The sequence below is a fragment of the Hyperoodon ampullatus genome, assembly GCF_949752795.1.
Source record: "Hyperoodon ampullatus genome assembly, chromosome: 2".
Taxonomy (NCBI): Eukaryota; Metazoa; Chordata; class Mammalia; order Artiodactyla; family Ziphiidae; genus Hyperoodon; species Hyperoodon ampullatus.
This window is the reverse complement of record NC_136915.1, coordinates 162,600,747-162,626,776: the sequence shown is the minus strand read 5'-3', so window position 1 is coordinate 162,626,776 and position 26,030 is coordinate 162,600,747. Positions and strand designations below refer to the sequence as shown.

At 38.3% G+C, this 26,030-nt stretch overlaps 1 protein-coding gene across 3 annotated transcripts in view; it reads left to right on the top strand.

Annotated features, from left to right (window-relative positions):
• RASAL2 (RAS protein activator like 2) overlaps positions 1 to 26,030 on the top strand; it is a gene marked incomplete at its 5' end in the record, with an annotated part of 369,286 nt that overhangs the window by 290,413 nt on the left and 52,843 nt on the right. For all 3 annotated transcript variants that reach the window (XM_079696332.1, XM_079696331.1, XM_079696330.1), the window contains one exon: positions 24,221 to 24,330. In XM_079696332.1, coding sequence (XP_079552458.1) covers positions 24,221 to 24,330 — 110 coding nt within the window. The remainder of the gene's footprint in view (positions 1 to 24,220; positions 24,331 to 26,030) is intronic.

The following is a 26,030-nucleotide window of genomic DNA, read 5'->3' as shown; positions in this document are numbered from 1 at the left end:
ATTCTTTTACTTGTAGCTGTTCAGTTTTCCCAGCATCACTTATTGAAGAGACTATCTTTTCTCCGTTGTATATTCTTGCCTCCTTTGTCTTAGATTAATTGACTATAGGTACATGTGTTTATTTCTGGGCTTTCTGTCCTGTTCCATTATCTCTGTTTCTGTTTTTGTGCCAGTACCATACTGTTTTGATTACTGTAGTTTTGGTAATGTAAATTGGTACCGCTACTATGGAGAACAGTGTGGAGGTTCCTAAAAAACTGAAAATAGAGCTATCATCTGATCCTTCAGTCCCACTCCTGGGCATATATCCAGAGAAAACCATAATTCAAAAAGACACATGCACCCCAGTGTTCACTGCAGCACTATTTACAACAGCCAAGACATGGAAGCAACCTGAATGTCCATCAACAGATGAATACATAAGGAAGATGTGGTATTTTTATACAATGGAATATTACTCAGTCATAAAAAAGAATGAAATAATGCCATTTGCAGCAACATGGATGGACCTGGAGATTATCATACTAAGTGAAGTAAGACAGAGAAAGACATATCATATGATATTGCTTATATGTGGAATCTAAAAAAATGATACAGATGAACTTATATACAAAATAGAAATAGATCCACAGACATAGAAAACAAACTTATGGTTGACAAAGGGGAAAGGGGAGAAGGGGGATAAAATAGGAGTTTGGGATTAACACATACACACTACTACATATAAAATAGGTAACCAACAAGGATTTACTGTATAGCACTGTGAACTGTACTCAGTATTTTGTAATAACCTATAAGGGGAAAGAATCTGGGGAAAAAAAGATATATATGTATCTGTAACTAAATCACTTTGCTGAAACTAACACAACATTGTAAATCAACTATACTTCAATAAAAATAAAACTTTAAAAAAATAATGACAATATTTTTTAAAAACCGCTCTTTTAGAAAATCAAGACTGTATCTTATTTATCTTAAAACTCCAGCAATGACCTTTTCTTTTTCCTAATCTGTTTATGAAAACTCAGTAAATAGGTGACATTCATGATTGCCCAGCGTATGCACATTGTAAAGACATTAACCTTTTATGCCATAGCATCTTCATCATTAGGTGATGGTTTTAAATTAATCAACATTGTATACTGGATTTTTTTTTTTTTTTAGTTTTTTATTTTTTGCTTTATCACAAATTTAATCAGTTATATGTATACATATGTTCCCATATCCCCTCCCTTTTGCGTCTCCCTCCCACCCTCCCTATCCCACCCCTCCAGGCGGTCACAAAGCACCGAGCTGATCTCCCTGTGCTATGCGGCTGCTTCCCACTAGCTATCTACCTTACGTTTGGTAGTGTATATATGTCCATGCCGCTCTTTCACTTTGTCACAGCTTACCCTTCCCCCTCCCCATATCCTCAAGTCCATTCTCTAGTAGGTCTGTGTCTTTATTCCTGTCTTACCCCTATGTTCTTCATGACCTTTTTTTTCTTAAATTCCATATATATATGTCAGCATACAGTATTTGTCTTTCTCTTTCTGACTTACTTCACTCTGTATGACAGACTCTAGGTCCATCCACCTCATTACAAATAGTTCAATTTCATTTCTTTTTATGGCTGAGTAATATTCCATTGTATATATGTGCCACATCTTCTTTACCCATTCATCTGATGATGGACACTTAGGTTGTTTCCATCTCCGGGCTATTGTAAATAGGGCTGCTATGAACATTTTGGTACATGTCTCTTTTTGAATTATGGTTTTCTCAGGGTATATGCCCAGTAGTGGGATTGCTGGGTCATATGGTAGTTCTATTTGTAGTTTTTTAAGGAACCTCCATACCGTTCTCCATAGTGGCTGTACCAATTCACATTCCCACCAGCAGTGCAAGAGTGTTCCCTTTTTTCCACACCCTCTCCAGCATTTATTGTTTCTAGATTTTTTGATGATGGCCATTCTGACTGGTGTGAGATGATATCTCATTTTAGTTTTGATTTGCATTTCTCTAATGAGTAAAGATGTTGAGCATCCTTTCATGTGTTTGTTGGCAGTCTGTATATCTTCTGTGGAGAAATGTCTATTTAGGTCTTCTGCCCATTTTTGGATTGGGTTGTTTGTTTTTTTGCTATTGAGCTGCATGAGCTGCTTATAAATTTTGGAGATTAATCCTTTGTCAGTTGCTTCATTTGCAAATATTTTCTCCCATTCTGAGGGTTGTCTTTTGGTCTTGTTTATGGTTTCCTTTGCTGTGCAAAAGCTTTGAAGTTTCATTAGGTCCCATGTGTTTATTTTTGTCTTTATTTCCATTTCTCTAGGAGGTGGGTCAAAAAGGATCTTGCTGTGATTTATGTCATAGAGTGTTCTGCCTATGTTGTCCTCTAAGAGTTTGATAGTGTCTGGCCTTACATTTAGGTCTTTAATCCATTTTGAGCTTATTTTTGTGTATGGTGTTAGGGAGTGATCTAATCTCATACTTTTACATGTCCCTGTCCAGTTTTCCCAACACCACTTATTGAAGAGACTGTCCTTTCTCCACTGTACATTCCTGCCTCCTTTATCAAAGATAAGGTGACCATATGTGCGTGGGTTTCTCTCTGGGCTTTCTATCCTGTTCCATTGATCTATCTTTCTGTTTTTGTGCCAGTACCATACTGTCTTGATTACTGCAGCTTTGTAGTATAGTCTGAGGTCAGGGAGCCTGATTCCTCCAGCTCCATTTTTCGTTCTCAAGATTGCTTTGGCTATTCGGGGTCTTTTGTGTTTCCATACAAATTGTGAAATTTTTTGTTCTAGTTCTGTGAAAAATGCCAGTGGTATTTTGATAGGGATTGCATTGAATCTGTAGATTGCTTTGGGTAGTAGAGTCATTTTCACAATGTTGATTCTTCCAATCCAAGAACATGGTACATCTCTCCATCTATTTGTATCATCTTTAATTTCTTTCATCAGTGTCTTATAATTTTCTGCATACAGGTCTTTTGTCTCCTTAGGTAGGTTTATTCCTAGATATTTTATTCTTTTTGTTGCAATGGTAAATGGGAGTGTTTCCTTGATTTCACTTTCAGATTTTTCATCATTAGTATTTTTCATCATTGTATACTGGATTTTTAAAAAAAGATTGTACATTAATCTGTTAAGTAAAATAGAATTAAGGGTGGAATACAGTTAGTAGAAAGAAATAATTTTCTTTCACTGCAGCCCTATTAGATTAATGGTAGAAAGAATGACTCATGGGGACTATCTTAGTTTGCTTCTCACTCAGAGAATAATTGGAGGTGTAGTAATGTGGTCTTCTCTCAGCCTTTTAAAAGTTAAATGAAAAAAAAAAGATACTACCTCTGGCAGAAGTGAAGGTCAAAACCTGATATCTGTCCTTGGCTATGTGGGCTCATATCTTATGCAGTCAGTGAGACCATCACTGTCACTCAGGAGAACTTCTCCATTAAAATCAGCTACCTGCACTTGAAAAAGGCTTTACACTCTTCTGCCCATGTGATCTAGGGCCAGTGTCACCTGCATTTTTAATTATGCCAGAGTATCAGTAAAAGACTTCATGTTATTAGCATTTAAGAATTTGGACACAGAACAGGGAAAAGAGTGGTAAGAACCATATTTTTTAATGTATGTTCAGCTAGCATCTCCCTTGTGTGACCAAGAGCAAATTGTTTGACCTCTTCTAAGGCCTATGGTGCCTTTTTTATGATAATGAAATACCACACAAATATTTTAAGATCCTTCCAGGTTTGCAGATTAAAAGGTATCATGTACTAAGAACCAATTTATTAATATTTGGGGGCCTAAATTCATAATGGAAAAAAATCTTTGCAGCATTAGAAAGGAGTACAGTTAGGAAAAGCCTCTAGAAGTTATATAAATATGCCTAGTAAAATCTTTTCCATTGTACATTTCTCCCTGCCTTCCCCCACTTTATTCTATACTTTAAAAATAAATAAATAAAAGCCTACCCTGATAGGCATTAGTAAAGAGTAATTATGTTGTTTTACTTGTACCTTTTGCTCACCACCAATTCCATAATACGGGTTTTAGGCACATTTTGTTTCACCAGAGGCAGGAAGAATTTTATTTTTTTAAACAACTAATAGGCTCCAAAGCTCCCCTTCATCTATGATGCTGTTATTCTTAGAGTCCTAGAAATGAGAGCTAGAAAATTTCAATTAAATTCATCTAGTTCATCTCCCCTGACAATGAAAAAACGTCTTTCACATTATATGATACTTTTTCAGGCTTCCATGATAACCTCTGGGAGACTACCCAATAGACTAATAGACCTCACTTAGGGGGAGTGTTATCTTTCTTAGTTTTGACCCTTCATTTCTCATTATTTTATCCCTTAAAGCCATCTTCCTTAATAATCACACTCTGTGAACTTGAGTAAGATCAGCAGTCTCTTCTAGTCATAAGAAAATCAACATATACCTCATTAGCAGGAACTAAGGTGGTCTACAGAAGTGCATATTTCAGATACTAAATTTTTCCTCTTTAAACACCAGATTTGGTTTTATTTTAATAATGTTGAGGGTTTTTTTCCTTCAGATGTATTAGATATTTCCCCTACTTTCTTGAGTGAATTGGAATTTTCTTAATAATTCAGGTTAATCATTATTAGCATTTAGCAAATATATATTAAGTAGCCCATTGTGTGCTAAGCATTGAAGAAATACAAAGATGAGCTCAGTAATGTTTGCCTTTAGGAGTTAAGACTCAGTAAGGGATATAAAATAGGAATAGCACTAATTATTGGTCAAAACAGAGAAAAACAGTAGTATAAACAAAACATCTTAGGTAATCAGAAGTGAGAGACTAGCTCCTATTAGAGAAATCAAGAATGGTTTTCAGAACCATTGGTATTCAAAATAAATAATATTTGGTATTCAAAATAAATAGCGTAGGGACAACTGAGTGGCCATTTGGAAAAAAAGATAAAATTAGATGTAAGGTGTATCTGCTACCTTACACAAGCATAAACTCCAAATGGATTAGGGATCTAAGTGTAATAAATAAATAAATAAACAATACAACTACTAGAAGAAAACAGAGGAATGCCTCTTTAACCCTAAAAAATATTCTTCTGTAATGAATGGTTACTGAAAAGCCAGAGGCAAAAAAAAAATTTTTTTTAAGTGCATGGCAAAAAACATCATAACAAAGTTAAAAAACAGGGACTTCCCTGGTGGCGCAGTGGTTGAGATCTGCCTGCCAATGCAGGGGACACGGTTCAAGCCCTGGTCTGGGAAGATCCCACATGCCACGGAGCAACTAAGCCCGTGCGCCACAACTACTGAGCCTGTGCTCTAGAGCCCACGTGCCACAACTACTGAAGCCCGCGCAGCTAGTCTGAGCTCTGCAACAAGAGAAGCCACCGCAGTGAGAAGCCCATGCACTGCAACGAAGAGTAGCCCCTGCTCGCCGCAACTAGAGAAAGCCCGTGCGCAGCAACAAAGACCCAATGCAGCCATAAGTAAATAATTTTTTTTAAAAAAGTTAAAAAACAACCCTGAAACGAAGAGTAGCCCCCACTCGCCACAACTAGAGAAAGTCCATGCGCAGCAATGAAGACCCAACAACAAAGACCCAATGCAGCCATAAATAAATAAATTTTTTTAAATTAGAAAACGACCGACTGGGAGAAAATATTCATAACATATAAAGTGTTATTTAAAAATGAAGGATAAATGACCAAAAACCCAATAGAAAAATTGGAAAAAAGATATGAATAGGTAATGCTCAAAAACTATAAAAATTGTTCTGAACGTATAAAAACAATGTTCATACTCACTTATAATCAGAGAAATGCAAATTAAAACAACATAGAGATACTACCTCACCTTTTAGGCTAGGAAAAACTATAGACTACGACAAATTAAGTTGGCAAGGTTATGGGAAACAGACACTCATACATTGTTGATGGGAATGCAAACTGGTACAGCCTTTCTAGAGGGGATTTTGGCAAAGCTACGCATGTGTTTACCTTTCCACCCAGCAATCCCACTTTTAGCTGTCTACCTTCAAAATACAACCTCCATCAGTATGAAAATACATACATACAAGGTATTCCTTGCAGCATTGTTTGTAACTGCAAAATACTGGAAACAACCTAAATGCCTACTCATAAGAAATTAGCTACATCAACTACGTATGCAAGGTAGAGTAATGGCCTTTCAAAGATGTACACATCCTGGGCTTCCCTGGTGGCGCAGTGGTTGAGAGTCCGCCTGCCGATGTAGGGGACACGGGTTCGTGCCCCGGTCCGGGAAGATCCCACATGCCGCGGAGCGGCTGGGCCCGTGAGCCATGGCCGCTGAGGCTGCACGTCCAGAGCCTGTGCTCCACAACGGGAGAGGCCACAGTAGTGAGAGGCCCACGTACTGCAAAAAAACAAAAAAACAAAGATGTACACATCCTAATATGCAGAATCTATAAATATGTAGTCATACATAGCAAAAGAGACTGTTGCAGATGTGATTAAGGCTAAAGACCTCAAGGTGGGAAGAATATCCTAGATTATCCAGGTGGGTTCATTCTAGTCACATGAGACCTTAGAAATTGAGAACCTTTCAGAGAGATGCAATATTACTGGCTTTGAAGATGGAGGAAGGGAACCATGAGCCAAGGAATGTGAGTGGCCTTTAGAAGCTGGAAAAGGCAAAGAACGCATTATTCCATAGAGCCTTCAGAAAGGAATACAGCCCTGCTGACACCTTGATTTTAGCCAGATGAGACCTGTGTTGGACTTCTGACCTACAGAACTATAAGATAATAAATTTGTACTGTTTAAGCCACCATGTTTTTGGTAATTTGTTACAGTAGCAATAGAAAACTGCCAGTGATAAAACTGGTGAAATTAGAATTAAGTCTGTAATTTCAGTCAGTATGTTACCCACCAGGGTTCTTGGCCTCCTTAATTAATAGAAATTGATAAGAGGCCAGACAAGAAATTCAGGCAGTGGTTTACTGGGGCCCCTTCTGCAGCAGGAGGGAGCGAAAACAAACAACAGGTTCCCTTGCTCGCTCCCTAGGGGGAGGCGAGCTGATTCCTTATATGGGATGAGGGTAGGAGTGGGTACAGGGTTTGGGTCGGGCTGGAGGGGTGGCTTAGGTGGTCTGCCCGCTCCTTTGGTGGTGCCGTGTGCAGGGCGCTTTTGCTCCCAGCTCCTCAGAAGTGGCACTTGGGTTTTTGGTCTTTTTGTATCTTGTTCATAATTTTCCCCAACTTCGCATGTACACAATTATTTTTAGTTCCTTTGTATTTTGTTGCTGGAGGAGACGTTTGTCCAGGTGCAAGCACTACAGCAAAGGGTCCCAGGTCCCAGGTCCCAGCCTGTATCAAGTATGGTACCTATGTTCATTCCTAGTTTTCATAATTATACTATGGTTACATACGATGTTAATGTTAGACAAAGCTGGGCAAAGGAAAACTCTCTGTACTATTTTTCCAAATATAAAGGAAAAAATATCAGAGATTCCTTCCCTTCTCAAGATCCCTCCCCCACTCACCCTCATTAACATCTTAATGTTAGTTGCCATTTCTTTCCTGCTATTCCTTTGTGAATTTCCAACTAGGCTTTTAACTCATGTTAAAAGTACAGACTTGTTCACAAAAATTTTTAGCAGATTTATTCTTAATAGATACAAACTGGAAACATCCCAAAAGTCCATCAGTTGGGAATGGATAAACCAATTTTGGTACATCCATACAGTGGAATAAAAAGGAACCAACTACTGATACATGCACCAACATGGATAAATTTCAAAAACAGTATGCTAAGTGAAAGAAGATTCCCTACTGCATAATTCCATTTATATGGAATCAGATTAGTGGTTTCTAGGGGCTGAGGGAGGAGGAAGGGATTGACTATAAAGGGGCATGAGTAAATTTTTTTTCATTTATTTATTTTTGGCTGCATTGGGTCTTCGTTGCTGTGCACGGGCTTTCTCTAGTTGCAGTGAGCAGGGGCTATTCTTTGTTGTGGTGTGCAGGCTTCTCATTGAGTTGTCTTCTCTTGTTGCAGAGCACAGGCTCTAGGCATGTGGGCTTCAGTATTTGTGGTGCACGGGCTTCAGTAGTTGTGGCACGCAGGCTCAGTAGTTGTGGCTCATGGGCTCTAGAGCGCAGGCTCAGTAGTTGTGGTGCACGGGCTTAGTTGCTCCACGGCATGTGGGATCTTCCCAGACCAGGGCTCAAACCCGTGTCCCCTGCATTGGCAGGCGGATTCTTAACCACTGCTCCACCAGGGAAGCCCCACGAATAAATTTTTTGAGTGATAGAAATGTTCTATATCTCAATTGTGGTAGTATAAGTTTGTCAAAACTCATCAAGCTATACACCTAAAATAGAAAAGGAAAAATAGTGGATTTTTCCTTTTATAAAGTATACTTCAATGAACCTAATTTTTTTTTTTTTTTTTTTTTGCCATACGCGGGCCTCTCACTCCGGACGCTCAAGCTCAGCAGCCATGGCTCACGGGCCTAGCCGCTCCGCGGCATGTGGGATCTTCCCGGACTGGGGCACAAACCCGTGTCCCCTGCATCGGCAGGCGGACTCTCAACCACTGTGCCACCAGGGAAGCCCGATGAACCTAATTTTTTAATAGAAAAGATATATTTTAAACATAATATATAAAAGTTGAAAACAAAAAGTTTAAAAAATTTTAACAAGAAAATAATCAAAGGAAATCTGGCATAACAGTGTTCTATCAAGTGAAAATGAATCTTTAAGACAAAGAATATCATTAGGGATAGAAGAGGTGTGCTTAATATCATCTGTTTGGTCCCCTAGTAAATCAGCATATCAGTAAGTTATATTATGATGTTATATATAACAAGTATAACATATGTTATATCATATATATACATATTTTACTTTTATATTTTAATATAACCTAATAATATCAATATGTTAGCATTGTTTAGATCTGATTAACGGGTATATGTTTACTGTATTAACTTATGTGCTTTTGTATGTTTAAGAGTTTCATAATAAAAGTTTCACTTCATTTAACAAAAGAATCATTGGATGCTTCTTAAAATGGAGATCACTGCTTCATAGCAAAGAGTCTGATTCATCAGCTCTGGGCTAGAAAAACAACTGTAATTTATGATAGAACCTCTTCTTTTCCCCTGTGATGCTTAAATTTGCAGACAAACATAAACAAAACAAAAAAACCAAAATCAAAAAGCCCCACTAGAGGAGAAATTACTCACATTGAAACTGATTATTAACTATAAAGCACTTTGTAACTGTTTGTGGTTTTGTTATTATTCTTGTTACCTAGAGTTTCCCCTTCTGTTTAGACTTCCAATAACTGGAAGATAAACTAAGTAAAATATGATAACTGAAAAGTAGAGTTTGACATTTTCGGTTACCCTTCCTTTTTCTTTTTCCTTGTTTTCTACAATTAGATTTTAGTCAGCATTTATCAAACATCTATAAGTTCCTAAGTTATATTAAGAAAACAAGGGAGGGAATAATTTATATATGGCACAGCCCTTCTCAGGTAATTACAATTCATAATAATATGAACTGCTAAAATATGCAAAATACACAGATTAAGTTAGTAATTAAACTATAACTTAAAAAGCAAGAATAAAAACAATTCTCACCTGGGTTCTTTCTAGTTGACAAGGTGACATTTTCTTAGTGTGAGTCATATAACATTTTAAGGAATTGCTATTAAAATTACTTAATCACCTAAAATTGTTTAATCCCATGTGTGGTCACTGATATGGAAAAGTCTCAAACAGGATTAAAGCAGGGTTCTGTTGCACATCACTGTGTTTTTGTGTGAAAGGTAATGACATGTTTCTCTGCCTCTTCTCCATGTCTTAAGGGAACAGCAGCAGCACTAGGATGCTGGCAAGTCAGTGTCTCTGATTACCACCACTGAGGCTTCTGAGAGTAGTTGCATAGCAGCAGTTTTATTTCAGTTACCAATCATGCCCTGATAGCCAAGTTCAGCCTTCAGGGGTTACACCAATTTGCAGGTGGTGAACAACTTTTATTGTTATCTTAACATTTACCAGGCTCTAGAGAAAGACACCATTTGGCTTTTTCTCTTTCACTGGCAGTTGCTAATTTTAAGCCTTATTTTGACCAAAAATAGTACCAACTACTTAAAGTAAGTCATTTTAGTTGTATCAATTGCTATGACGATATAGTTGTTTAAAATGATACACTTTTTATTATTTTTAAGAATTGTAGATGGTAGCAACAGCAATCCAAAGGAGAATTGTATGAAGTAGGATTTGTTTGGAGGGTTTTATTTGTGTTCTTTCAGATTAGGTTGGTATCAGAAGGGTGAAATCAAGTTTCTTTGTGGTCTTCTTTGTTTCCATTTATGATACAGGATTTTTAGGGTACATTTATAGGAGCATCATTTACCCTTCAAATTAACATAAGACATAGATATCATAACTTTTTGTGAAAGAGAAACATTTTCCTAATTGGCATCCATCTATTTTTAAATTTTATATTTGGGTTTTTCTTCTCAGTGACCACAGAATCAGTTACATATAAAAGTAATCTCAAAAGGATTTCAATTTTACTCTAGTTTAATTATAGAGATAGGAGCCTTAGGAGCAAATTTTTCTAGTCACATGTCACATTAGTGGTTTTTTTGGTTTTCCTTTTTTCTCTCATATTTTTTAAATGTTATACTGCATTTTTGCCTCTTTGTGGTATATAATTCTATAAGATGTATGTAGAAATTAAGTGTAGTACACATGGGGGAAATGCATTATATTATAGTGCCTAGAGCATTTGAAGAGAAATTAGAATGTGGAGAATTAGTACAGTATGATGGTTAAAAAGCAAGCGTTCCAGAGTCAGACTGCCTGAACTTGAAGTTTTACTTTGCGAGTTAGCAGCTGTGTGACTTGGGAAAAGTCAGATAGCTTCTCTGTATCTCTGCTATTGATATATAGTTGATGAAGAAAATGAACTCTTCATATATTGTGCATTCTTGCTCAAAATTACATTAAATTTTCATAGGTAAAAATATTTCTCTCAGAAAAGCAAATGCTTATTTATTTATGACTGCTTGGAATGGTCTTGTCTCTCATTGTTGATTTCCTTAGAAGTCAGAGTAAAAGGTGAGGTCCTTACAGTGGCCTACAGGATCTGCACACTGTATCCCCTACCCCAGTACCGGGACTAACACCAGCCTGCTACCTCTCTGACCTCATTTCCCACAACCCTTCCTACTGCTTTCTCCATTCCAGCCACACTGACTTCTTGGCTCTTTCTTGATCACACTAGGCATACTTTTGCCTTAAAGCCTTTGCTGAGCCTAGTCCTGTTGCCTAGACTGCTTTTCCCTTCCAGTATCTGCTAACTCAAGGCTAACTCACCTCCTCTTCTTTACTGAATATAATCCTTCCCCATAAGGTCTACCATGACCACTTTGTATTCCCAACCCTCTTTACACAGCTCTGTTTTTCTACAGTGCTTGTCTTCTGCTAACTTATTTTGTTCTTTCTTTATTGTCTATCTCCTTCCACTGGTATATAAGGTTAATGAAAGCAAAGATTTTTGTTTGTTCACTGATTATCTCAAGTGCCTCAAGTATCTGGCAAATAAATATATGCACAAATGAAACTTTTTAAGACTAGCAATATACTGGGTTTAAATTCTAACTCCTTGCCTATTAACTGTGTTACCTAAAGCAAGTTACTGAATACCTGCTTTGTGGAGTTGTTACATGGATTAAATGGTATCACATATTGGAAAGCACCTGGCAAGTGCTTGATAGCCAGGAAGCCGTCATTCAGCCAACAAATGTTTATTGAACATTTAGGATATACCAAGTATCATTCATAGGCACTGGCATACATCACAGAACATCACATACATCACAGAAAATAGCCCCAAATCCCAAATACTGTGGAATTTATTTCTAGTTTCCTTCCCTTCCTTTGTTGTGGTAGTTTCTAGGAGGAAAGACTCATGATTTCACCTAGCCTGTTTAGTAGTCTCTCATCCTAGATTTATATTCAATTAATACTTATAGGTACCCATTTTCCATTATTTTAAAACTACCTTTGCATTCAGTTATCTTATTCTTTGGGATGGCCTTAGGAAGAGGATTTTTTAATCCTCATTTTACAGATAAGCAATCTGAAACTGAGAAGCTATGACTTGTCCAAGGTCATTCAGCTAGGAGAAATTGGAGCCAGGATTTGAAGCCACACTTCCTGCTTGAGTTCCCTATTCTTTCCGTGGTAGCAGTTGTAGCAGAAACACCATGATGGCTTTTATTCATTTCACTGCCTATTTTATTTCAGTTCTACAAACATATATTGAGCCCCCACTAAATGCCAGATATCAGCCCTGCCTTGGGGATGCAAAAATTGTTTAGTCCCTGTCCTGTGGAGTTCAGAGTTTAGCAGGGAAGTCTGTTGACACATCAGTGGGTATGCAGTGTGCTAAATGTAAGGCTGGCTCTATTTATAGATTCTTGGAAGCACATAGGAGGGGCACCTAATCTAGAGCAAGGTCAGGACATGCCAAAATAGACAGCTTAGAAGAGATCATGCCTGAGCTGAGTCTGAAAGGATAACTTAACCAGGGAAAAGGGAGGGAATATGAACAGTAGCATAGATTCATGATGACTGTAGAGAATTGGAGGCTTTTAGATTTGCTGGCGTGTAAAGCATGAAGCAGGGAATGGTCAGGGGTCGGCTAGAGCAGTTAGTAGCTACCAGATAATACCGTACTCTACAGGGAGAACTCTTACCAGGACCACTCTTTTAGGTACCTTTAGGTCAAGTATCTACCCCAGTCCACTCAGCTATAGCCAGGGCTCTTCATGGTACAGAGCATACTGACCTGTATGTAAGGAATTGCTCCGAAGGGGCCTGTGGGAAAGAGGGCATACCATACACTCTGAGGCTTCCCAGAGGGAATAATGTTGCTGGAAGGCTCAGTGCATGGTTGGTCGAGGCAGAGGCATAGTAAAAGCCAAGCCAAGCTTGGATATAGTGAATATTTAGTGGCATCAGCCCATTCAGCTATGTGATCTTCCAGGACAGCCTGATCATGGGACCAGATTTTTTTTTTTTTTTTGCGGTACGCGGGCCTCTCACTGTTGTGGCCTCTCCCGTTTGCGGAGCACAGGCTCCGGGCACACAGGCTCAGCGGCCGTGGCTCACCGGCCCAGCCGCTCCGAGGCATGTGGGATCTTCCGGGACCGGGGCACGAACCCGTGTCCCCTGCATCGGCAGGCGGACTCTCAACCACTGCGCCACCAGGGAAGCCCATGAGACCAGATTTTAAACATTGATTCAGTTTTGATTTTGGATAGCTGATCATTAAGGGAACAGAGGTTATTTATTGGTGATTGAATAGCTTCAGATAATTGGTCCGGGAGTCTTGGTTGAATAGAGAGAAAAGCAGGGTCACAGAGAAAAATGGGGTTGTCAAGAGACTAGCAGTTTCTATGAGGTTGGAGAGTCGATGTATTTGGAGAAAGACATACCTGGTCAGGAAGAAGAGTCAGAAAGAAGAGTATGACTGTCTAAGGTGCCTGAGGTGAGGGATCTGAATAATGATAATATCTAGGGCGTGGTTCTAGGAGTGAGTGGCTGGAGAGGAGGTTAAGTTATTGGAGTTAAGGAATTGTGAAGCTAGCATATTAGATGGATCACTACGCAGTTATTTACTACCATGGTGTTAGGAGCTGAAAGACAGAGAAATATTGCAAGCTGGGAGCTAAAGTCCTTAATGAATAAAGGAAAGTGAAAGAGAGATTAATACATGAGAACAGCAAAGAGTGTGATAAAGGGTATTAAATCAAGGTCGTATGAACCTCAAAGAATATGCTTTACTCCAAACCATTATTTTATGGAATAAAGGTTTGGAAGCAGTCGTAATAAGGTAGGAAAATCCCAGCTCCTCTTTCTGGTACCATTAAATATTGGGTAGGGAGAATGGAAAACGTCTGTCAAATAGGGCTGTAAGCTAAACAGTCTTCTCGGGTGAAAACCATGTTTCAGTTATATCAAGGAAATGAAAACAGAATTTTGTAGTAGATTCTACTACCTCCATGAAATATCACTGACCACTTAGGGCAGTCTTACACTTTCCCTTATCTATATTCCTTAAACAACCATAATTTTATGTATATACTTCTGAGTTATTTACTGAGCACTTATTAAGCTTTAGACTCTGTGGTCGATGTTAAGATAGATATAGCATTATACCTTTCCTCAAAAGTTTAAGGGCCGGGGTTCCCTGGTGGCGCAGTGGTTGAGAGTCTGCCTGCCGATGCAGGGGACGCAGGTTCGTGCCCTGGTCCGGGAGGATCCCACATGCCGTGGAGTGGCTGGACCCGTGAGCCATGGCTGCTGAGCCTGCACGTCCGGAGCCTGTGCTCTGCAACGGGAGAGGCCACGGCAGTGAGAGGCCCGCGTACCGCAAAAAAAAAAAAAAAAAAAGTTTAAGGGCCAAAGAGAACAATAATTATACGTGAATAGCTGGACAAATCACCTTTCCAATCTTATTTTTCACTACTACTAATCATTTACCCACCAAACTAAATCTACTTAGTGTATACCATGTGTATTTTTACCTCCATGACGTTTTTCATGCTATGCTCCATACAATACCTTTGCTACTCAACAGCCCCAAATGCAAATCATGTCTACCCTTTGGACCTAGCATATACCACTTCTTCCATACAATTTCCCTTTGTTTTGATGAACTCCTGAAATAATTTCCTATGTACCTCTCTAAAATAATACCATGTTTCATCAATTCTAAAATGCACATTTTTTCACATTTTAACATCTCTGTAGATTACTCTTTTTTTTCCCCCAATAAAAATTGAATTTATTTTTTTTATAGAGCAGGTTCTTATTAGTTAGCCATTTTATACATATTGGTGTATATATGTCCGTCCCAATTGCCCAATTCATCACACCACCACCCTCCCCCTGCCACTTTCCCCCCTTGGTGTCCATACGTTTGTTCTCTGCATCTGTGTCTCAATTTCTGCCCTGCAAACCAGTTCACCTGTACCATTTTTCTAAGTTCCACATATATGCATTAATATACGATATTTGTTTTTCTCTTTCTGACTTACTTCACTCTGTATGACAGTCTTCAGATCCATCCACGTCTGTATGACCCAATTTTGTTCCTTTTTATGGCTGAATAATATTCCACTGTATATATGTACCACATCTTTATCCATTCATCTGCCAATGGGCATTTAGTTTGCTTCCATGACCTGGCTATTGTAAATACTACTGCAGTGAACACTGGGGTGCATGTGTCTTTTTGAGTTATGGTTTTCTCTGGGTATATGCCCAGTAGTGAGATTGCTGGGTAATATGCTAATTCTATTTTTACTTTTTTAAGGAACCTCCATACTGTTCTCCAGAGTGGCTGTATCAATTTACATTCCCATCAACAGTGCAAGAGGGTTCCCTTTTCTCCACACCCTCTCCAGCATTTGTTGTTTGTAGATTTTCTGATGATGCCCATTCTAACTGGTGTGAGGTGATACCTCATTGTAGTTTTGATTTGCATTTCTCTAATAGTTAGTGATGTTGAGCAGCTTTTCATGTGCTTCTTGGCCATCTGTATGTCTTCTTTGGGGAAATGTCTATTTAGGTCTTCTGCCCATTTTTGGATTGGGTTGTTTGTTTTTTTAATATTGAGCGGCATGAGCTGTTAATATATTTTGGAGATTAATCCTTTGTCAGTTGATTTGTTTGCAAATATTTTCTCCCATTCTGAGGGTTGTCTTTTCATCTTGTTTGTAGTTTCCTTTGCTGTGCAAAAACTTGTAAGTTTCATTAGGTCCCATTTGTTTATTTTTGTTTTTATTTCCACTACTCTAGGAGGTGGGTCAAAAAAGATCTTGCTGTGATTTATGTCAAAGAGTGTTCTTCCTATGTTTTCCTCTAAGAGTTTTATAGTGTCTGGTCTTACATTTAGGTCTCGAATCCATTTTGAGTTTATTTTTGTGTATGGTGTTAGGGAGTGTTCTAATTTCATTCTTTTACATGTAGCTGTCCAGTTTTCCCAGCACCACTGATTGAAGAGACTGTCTTTTCTCCATTGTATATCCTTGCCTCCTTTGTCATAGGTTACTTGACCACAGGTGCGTGGGTTTATCTCTGGGCTTTCTATCCTGTTCCATTGATCTATATTTCTGTTTTTGTGCCAGTACCATATTGTCTTGATTACTGTAGCTTTGTAGGATACTCTGAAGTCTGGGAGCCTGATTCCTCCAGCTCTTTTTTTTTCCCTCAAGACTGTTTGGCTATTCGGGGTCTTTTGTGTCTCCATACAATTTTAAGACTTTTTGTTCTAGTTCTGTAAAAAATGCCATTGGTAATTTGATAGGGATTGCAGTGAATCTGTAGATTGCTTTGGGTAGTATAGTCATTTTCACAATATTGATTCTTCCAATCCAAAAACATGGTATATCTCTCCATCTGTTTGTATCCTCTTTAATATCTTTCATCAGTGTCTCAGTTTTCTGCATACAGGTCTTTTGTCTCCCTAGGTAGGTTTATTCCTAGGTATTTTATTCTTTTTGTTGCAATGGTAAATGGGAGTGTTTCCTTAATTTCTCCTTCAGATTTTTCATCGTTAGTGTATAGGAATGCAAGAGATTTCTGTGCATTAATTTTGTATCCTGAAACTTTACCAAATTCATTGATTACCTCTAGTAGTTTTCTGGTGGCATCTGTAGGATTCTCTATGTATAGTATCATGTCATCTGCAGAAGTGACAGTTTTACTTCTTCTTTTCCAATTTGTATTTCTTTTTCTTCTCTGATTCTCATAGCTAGGACTTCCAAAACTATGTTAAATAATAGTGGTGAGAGTGGACATCCTTGTCTTGTTCCTGATCTTAGAGGAAATGCTTTCAGTTTTTTATTATTGAGAATGATGTTTGCTGTGGGTTTGTCGTATATGGCCTTTATTATGTTGAGGTAGTTTCCCTCTATGCCCACTGTCTGGAAAGTTTTTATCATAAATGGGTGTTGAATTTTTTTTTTAATTTTATTTATTTGTTTTTGGCTGTGTTGGGTCTTCATTGTGGTGCACAGGCTTCTCACTGCAGTGGCCTCTCCCGCTTCAGAGCATGGGCTCTAAGCGCATGGGCTTCAGTAGCTGCGGCACGCAGGCTCAGCAGCTGTGGCTCATGGGTTCTAGAGCACAGGCTCAGTAATTGTGGCTCATGGGCTCCAGAGCACAGGCTGAGTAGTTGTGGCACACGGTCCCAGTTGCTCCGCGGCATGTGGGATCCTCCCGGACCAGGGCCCGAACCCGCCTCCCCTGCATTGGCAGGCGGACTCCCAACCCCTGGGCCACCAGGGAAGTCCTGAGTGTTGAATTTTGTCAAAAGCTTTTTCTGCATCTATTGAGATGATCATATGGTTTTTCCTCTTCAATTTGTTAATATGGTGTATCACATTGATTGATTTGCATATATTGAAGAATCCTTGCATCCCTGGGATAAATCCCACTTGGTCGTGGTGTATGATCCTTTTAATGTGTTTTTGGATTCGGTTGGCTAGTATTTTGTTGAGGATTTTTGCATCTATATTCATCAGTGATATTGGTCTGTAATTTTCTCTTTTTGTAGTATCTTTCTCTGGTTTTGGTACCAGGGTGACGGTGGCCTAGTAGAATGAGTTTGTGAGTGTTCCTTCCTCTGCAATTTTTTGGAAGAGTTTGAGAAAGATGGGTGTTAGCTCGTGTCTAAATGTTTGATAAAATTCACCTGTGAAGCCATCTGGTCCTGGACTTTTGTTTGTTGGAAGATTTTTAATCCCAGTTTCAATATCATTACTTGTGAGTGGTCTGTTCATATTTTCTATTTCTTCCTGGCTCAGTCTTTGAAGGTTATACCTTTCTAAGAACTTGTCCATTTCTTCCAGGTTGTCCCTTTTATTGGCATAGAGTTGTTTGTAGTAGTCTCTTAGGATGCTTTGTATTCCTGTGGTGTCTGTTGTAACTTCTCCTTTTTCATTTCTAGTTTTATTGATTTGAGTCCTCTCCCTCTTTTTCTTGATGAGCCTGACTAATGGTTTATCAATTTTGTTTATCTTCTCAAAGAACCAGCTTTTAGTTTTATTGATCTTTGCTATTGTTTTCTTTGTTTCTGTTTCATTTGTTTCTGCTCTGATCTTTATGATTTCTTTCCTTCTGCTAACTTTGGGTTTTGTTTGTTCTTCTTTCTGTAGTCCCTTTAGGCGTAAGGTTAGATTGTTTATTTGAGATTGTTCTTGTTTCTTGAGGTAGGCTTGTATAGCTATAAACTTCCCTCTTAGAACTGCTTTTGCTGCATCCCATAGGTTTTGGGTCATTGTGTTTTCATTGTCATGTGTCTCTAGGTATTTTTTTATTTCCTCTTTAATTTCTTCAATGATCTCTTGGTTATTTAGTAACATATTGTTTAGCCTCCATGTGTTTGTGTTTTTTACGGTTTTTTTCCCTGTAATTCATTTCGAATCTCATAACGTTGTGGTCAGAAAAGATGCTTGATATGATTTCAATTTTCTTAAATTTACTGAGGCTTGATTTGTGACCCAAGATGTGATCTATCTTGAAGAATGTTCCATGTGCATTTGAGAAGAAAGTGTAATCTGCTGGTTTTGGATGGAATGTCCTATAAATATCAACTAAATCTATCTGGTCTGTTGTGTCATTTAAAGCTTCTGTTTCCTTATTTATTTTCATTTTGGATGATCTGTCCATTGGTGTAAGTGAGGTGTTAAAGTCCCCCACTATTGTGTTGCTGTCGATTTCCTCTTTTACAGCTGTTAGCAGTTACCTTATGTATTGAGGTGCTCCTATGTTGGGTGCATATATATTTATAATTGTTATATCTTCTTCTTGGATTGATCCCTTGATCATTATGTAGTGTCCTTCCTTGTCTCTTGTAACATTCTTTATTTTAAAATCTATTTTATCTTATATGAGTATTGCTACTCCAGCTTTCTTTTGATTTCCATTTGCACGGACTATCTTTTTCCAACCCCTCACTTTCAGTCTATATGTGTTCCTAGGTCTGAAGCGGGTCTCTTGTAGACAGCATATATATGGGTGTTGTTTTTGTATCCATTCAGCAAGCCTGTGTCTTTTGGTTGGAGCACTTAATCCATTCACCTATAAGGTAATTATCAAGATGTATGTTCCTATGACCATTTTCTTAATTGTTTTGGGTTTGTTTTTGTAGGTCCTTTTCTCCTCTTGTGTTTCCCACTTAGAGAAATTCCTTTAGCATTTGTTGTAGAGCTGGTTTGGTGGTGCTGAATTCTCTTATCTTTTGCTTGTCTGTAAAGCTTTTGATTTCTCCATCGAATCTGAATGAGATCCTTGCCAGGTAGAGTAACCTTGGTTGTAGTTTCTTCCTTTTCATCACTTTAAATATGTCATGCCACTTCCTTCTGGCTTGTAGATTTTCTGCTGAGAAATCAGCTGTTAACCTTATGGGAGTTTCCTTGTATGTTATTTGTCATTTTTCCCTTGCTGCTTTCAATAATTTTTCTTTGTCTTTAATTTTTACCAGTTTGATTACTATGTTTCTCAGCATGTTTCTCCTTGGGTTTATCCTGTATGGGACTCGCTGCGCTTCCTGGACTTGGGTGGCTATTTCCTTTCCCATGTTAGGGACGTTTTCACCTACAATCTCTTCAAATATTTTCTCGGGTCCTTTCTCTCTCTCTTCTCCTTCTGGGACCCCTATAATGCGAATGTTGTTGTGTTTAATGTTGTCCCAGAGGTCTCTTACGCTGTCTTCATTTCTTTTCATTCTTTTCTGTTTATTCTGTTCCGCAGCAGTGAATCCCACCATTCTGTCTTCCAGGTCACTCATCTGTTCTTCTGCCTCCATTATTCTGCTATTGATTCCTTCTAGTGTAGTCTTCATTTCAATTATTGTATTGTTCATCTCTGTTTCTTTGTTCTTTAATTCTTCTAGGTCTTTGTTAAACATTTCTTGCACCTTCTCAATCTTTCCCTCCATTCTTTTTCTGAGGTCCTGGATCATTTTCACTACCTTTATTCTGAATTCTTTTTCTGGAAAGTTGCCTATCTCCACTTCATTTAGTTTTTTTCCTGGGGTTTTATCTTGTTCCTTCCTCTGGTACATAGCCCTCTGCCTTTTCGTCTTGTCTATCTTTCTGTGAATGTGGTTTTTGTTCCACAGGCTGCAGGATTGTAATTCTTCTTGCTTCTGCTGTCTGCCTTCTGTTGGATTAGGCTCTCTAAGAGGCTTATGCATATTTCCTGTTGGGAGGGACTGGTGGTGGATAGAGCTGGCTCTTCCTCTGGTGGGCAGAGCTCAGTAAAACTTTAATCCACTTGTCTCCTGATGGTGGGGCTGGGTTCCCTCCCCATTGGTTGTTTGGCCTGAGGTGACCCAACACTGGAGCCTACCCGGGCTCTTTGGTGGGGCTAATGGCAGACTGTGTGAGGGCTCATGCCAAGGAGTACTTCCCAGAACTTCTGCTGCCAGTGTCCTTGTCCTCACAGTGAGACACAGCCACCCCCCACCTCTGCAGGAGACCCTCCAACACCAGCAGGTAGGCCTGGTTCAGTCTCTTATGGCTCCTTCCCCTGGCTCCCGATGCGCACCCTACTTTGTGTGTGCCCTCCAAGAGTGGAGTCTCTGTTTCCCCCAGTCCTGTTGAAATCCTGCAATCGAATTCCGCTAGCCTTCAAAGTCTGATTCTCTAGGAATTCTTCCTCCCATTGCCTGACCCCCAGGTTGGGAAGCCTGACATGCAACTCAGAACCTTCACTCCAGTGGGTGGACTTCTGGTATAAGTATTCTCTAGTTTGTGAGTCACTGACCCAGCAGTTATGGGATTTGATTTTATTGTGATTGCACCCCTCCCACCGTCTCATTGTGGCTTCTCCTTTGTCTTTGGATGTGGGGTATCTATTTTGGTCAGTTACAGTGTCTTTCTGTCGATGATTGTTCAGCAGTTAGCTGTGGTTCCAGTGCTTTCGCAAGAGGGAGTGAGAGCATGCCCTTCTACTCTGCCATCTTGAACCAGTCTCCCTCAAATTACTCTTTTATCATATGCCATTTGTCATCAACGTTTTTGAAAGAAAGAATATATCATGGTATTCTGTGGAAAAACATGAACAACAGGTACTCTGAGTCAAAAAAATAGTTCAGAAGAATGAAGATGCATTAGGGATACCTTAACTGATTTTGTATATATTCTTTTTGTGTGTACACTATGTGATATATGACAAAACCAGCCAAAGTAAGTCTTTAAAAAACTTCTTTAATACAAAATAAAAATTCTAAGTGGTAAGGCATTGTGTTATAGTTTAATTGGCTGCTTTTTTCTTTGTATACATAAAATAATGGTGTGACTTACAATCACTGGTGTCCTAGATTCAAAGAAATATGATAGTATTATTTTGTGATTAAATATGCCAGGCATTAAGAGCATGTACCTTCCCAATACATGTTGTGTCATTTATATTTGTATTTATTTCTAATCTTATATTAAACTACAGGCTCTTTGAGGGCAGAGTTTGTGTTTGTTTTATCTTTGTTTCCCTTACAACACCTAGTACGATGCTTTATAACATATACACATAAAATACTTAATAAATAAATGGATTAAAATATGAAGTATTATACAATAAGTGCCACAGGAAGGTAAAGTACTATATGAGTGAACATCTACTAGTACGTTTTCAATTAACTGCTTAACTGTAGTGTGTTAGAACTGTATTTATATATGGTGTTTGGTCCGGTCCTTGGGCTGAATCGCAACTTAGGCCAGTGGTTTTTGAACCAACTATAAATGATCCTAATAGAATTCTATAAATTTAAGTCTGGTTTGCTGACTACATTTACAAGGAAATGTGGTGACTCATCTTGATTGAATCATAGAAAGTAGTAAATAAAGCCTTTGCCTTAGAGAACAGATAACAGTGACTTTCCCTAATGATGCTAAGATTATACAGGAGATCAGGCAAATGCCTGTCTCTAAGAAATATAGTACTTCTTTTTTTTTTTTTTTTTCTCCAGTACGTGGGCCTCTCACTGTTGTGGCCTCTCCCGTTGCAGAGCACAGGCTCCTGATGTGCAGGCTCAGTGGCCATGGCTCATGGGCCTAGCCGCTCCGTGGCATGTGGGATCTTCCCGGACCGGGGCACGAACCCGTGTCCCCTGCATTGGCAGGTGGACTCTCAACCACTGTGCCACCAGGGAAGCCCAGAAATATAGTACTTTTAAAAATAGCCCTGTTTTTTTTTCCCTCCAATCAATCTCAATACACCTACAATAAAAAACAGCCTAGGGAATAAAGATCAGCTTAGTGAATTATGTCTGTGTGATATTTTCTAGTTTTCACCCTTATTCTTTGGGCTATAAGTACAAGAAATAACATAAGCATTTTTCTTTAGTCAGCTAAATAGCTCTACTTCTGATTCAAATAAGTTTGTTTCCATTTTTTCTCTAGCAGTGCTTGTGTGTTTACTTGGCATGGAAAAACACTGTGGTAGTCCACACTACTGTTCACCAAATATCTCTTTCTAGATATGTGATAGGATTGTACATTCTTTCCCTGTTGAAGTTAGGTGTGGTCATGTGACTTTTTTGTCCAATAAAATGAGACCACTAATGACATGAAGCTTTAAGAGCAAGTACAAAATTTACCACACTTCCTTTATCCTGAGGCAGCAACTAATAGAAGCACAAAGATGGAGACTCCCTTAGCCTAAATCCCTGAGTGAGGACAGCATAGTGCCAGGTCCTCGTCATATTTGACCTGCTCATAGACACATAGTACATTTTGTGCCAGTAAGATTGTGGGGTTATTAGGTAAGCATAACCTAGCTTATCATGATTAATATAGTCTTCACCCCAAAACAGTGGGCTTTAATGGTAACTAAAAGAATATAACAGATTTGATGTGCTGGTATTGGCCTAGTATTTTTTTCCTTCCTTATGGAAATATTTGTTGTACGCAGCTTCTATAAGCTAATATTCATCACAAGGTGATTAGAGTCAATTCCATACATCAAAATACTTTTCTTTGAATTATAGTCTTTTGTCAAGACATTTTGATATACTTCTATAAGATGTCCTTTCATCTGCCAACAACAGAATTGCCAATTCATTCTTGCATTTATTCTTCTATTCAACAAACTTTTTTGACTGCCCATTATTTGCCAGGTGCTAAGACTAGGAAGATGTTCAAGGCACTCTAGATAGTTTGGTGGAAGTGGCAGAAGGTAAGCAGGGCTAAAAACTATAAGACACTTTGTTCTTCTGAAGTCTGGGTGCTTCACTGGTTTCATACATGATACATACCTGTTTCATTTTAAAGTAGTTAAACTACATTTAAAATTTAACTTCACAAGTACCATATCCAAGGTGACATAGATCAGATTTTGCCACTGCTGAGACCACCAACATATTACCTTAGAAGTTAGAAGTTTCTTTACCATAGCTAGTATAGAAACTGTTTAAGAAATAAGAAATTAAGTGCCATCAAAAAGTTTAATTCTGGGGCTTCCCTGGTGGCGCAGTGGTTGAGAGTCCGCCTGCTGATGCAGGGGACGCGGGTTCGTGCCCCGGTCCAGGAGGATCCCACATGCCACAGAGCGGCTGGGCCCATGAGCCATGGCCGCTGAGCCTGCGCATCCGGAGCCTTTGCTCTGCAGCTGGAGAGGCCACAACAGTGAGAGGCCCGCGTACTGCAAAAAAAAAAAAAAAGTTTAATTCTTGACATATACACACCATCAAATGTAAAATAGATAGCTAGCAGGAAGCAGCTGCATAGCACAGGGAAAGCAGCTTGGTGCTTTGTGACTACTTAGAGGGGTGGGATAGGGAGGGTGGGAGGGAGACGCAAGAAGGAAGGGATATGGGGATATATGTATACATATAGCTGATTCACTTTGTTATACAGCAGAAACTAACACAACACTGTAAAGCAATTATACTTCAATAAAGATGTTAATAAATAAATAAACTTTTTAAAAGTTTAATTCTCCCAATTATCATAGAAGAAAAAAATTTTTATCACATTATCAGGTAGTTTCCAGCAGCTGTATTTTACAAATTAAAAATTTTAAAGCTGAATTCTGTTTCTGGTCTTCATTATAAGAATCTGAGTATCTTTTGCAAAGGCAGTGCAGATGAGTTAGGAGACAGCAAGGTTCCCTTTTGGTTCTTCTTCCCATCACTTTCTGCCTTTTCATTCTAGGGGTTCTTCAGCAAGCGCCTGAAAGGCTCCATCAAGAGGACCAAAAGCCAATCAAAGCTTGACCGAAACACGAGCTTTCGGCTTCCCTCCCTTCGCAATACAGATGACAGGTAGGAGTTCACTTGCTTAAAACAAAGAAAGAAATTTTACAGTGCATTTTGATAAGACATTTTGGTCTTCATTAACTTTGCATCAATGATACTTGGAAAGATCCGATACAAAATTTACTTTTTTGCCTTGCTTATATTGAGGCAAGGTACAAAATATTGGCTTAAATATCCAACCAGTTTAAAAATCTTACAATATTAGAGAGTGTGTGGATACCTAAGAACTAATTTAAGAATCGGTTGTGCTGTTTCTGTCAAATCAAGTTCTAGTGGTCAGAGGTGTATCTTTCTTTTGTAGGATGACCATAAGGGATGATGATGGCTATAGTTAACATTTTCTGAGCACTGTACTAAGTGCTTTATATGCATTATCTTGTTTAATCTTAATAATAACCCTGTAAGAGAAATGTTAATATTATCACCATTTTATAGATGACAAGTCTGAGGAACAGAAAAGTTAAGTAATCTTGCCCAAGGTTATACTGCTTAGTAAATAGCAAAAATGGTATTTAAACTTGGGTAATTTGGCTCTAAGGGTCCATGGTCTTCACTGCTTCATTGTTCATTGTGTATAGTATATGGACTTAGCCTCATTAATTTGCAGTCACGTCTAGAAGATATGTATGAAAAGGAAGCCTGGATTTCAATAATTAGGACTACCAGCTTAAGCAAACCTCAAATGCATGGCTTGCTAAGGATAACAACCCTCTAAAATGATTGAATGTATGCTAGGACACATTTGTAATACTTCACGTCTCTACAATGTTCAAAATTTAGGAAATGGTACTTGTTGTGTCTTGACACATCACCACCATCACCAGTATTTATTGAGTGCTTATTCTGTGCCAAGTATTTTTAATGTAGTATCTTATGTAATACAGCCCTAGATACTATTATTATCCTCATTTTACAGAAAAGGAACTAAGGCAAAAGAGATTGAGAAACTTGCCCAAGGTCACACAGCTAAGTAGTAGAGCTTTGATTTAAACTCATGTCTGCCTTTCATAATGATACTCTTATTTATACTTGGGTGTTTTTTATTTTTTTTACTTTTGGTAATAAGTCCATTATTTCCAGTTATCTGCATAACAAACAGAAATATAGATTATAATCTCTATAATGGCAGATTATAGATTTGCCAGGCAGAGAATTACTCTCGTTTTATATGTGAAGTAACTTGTCCCCCATACTGAGTTGATAAGAGGCTACTGCTTTATCAGCTCTTCTTATCCCTGAACCACATTAGAGATGGTCTGTGAAATTTGCAAGTATGTTCAATTTGCGGTGTAATTGTATTGTTAAATATGTCTTTTATACCTTTTTGTTTTAAGATAATCATTAAAAAAAGATCTTTTATTCTCATATTTTTCCCTTAGATTTTACTGTATAGCACAGGGAACTGTATATATATAACTGAATCACTTTGTTATACAGCAGAAATTAACACATTGTAAATCAACTATACATCAATTTTTTTAAATTACTTTTATCATTCAAACAACCATTTACATTTTATCAGTATGATGGATGAATAGTAATAATAAACACATATACAGTATGTACTATGTGCCATACACTGTTCTAAGCACTTTACATAAATGAAATCATTTAATCAACACAACAACCCTAGTTACAGTCATGACCTCATTTTGAAGACGAGAAAACTGAAACAGAGAAATTAGTAAATTGCACAAGGTCACACA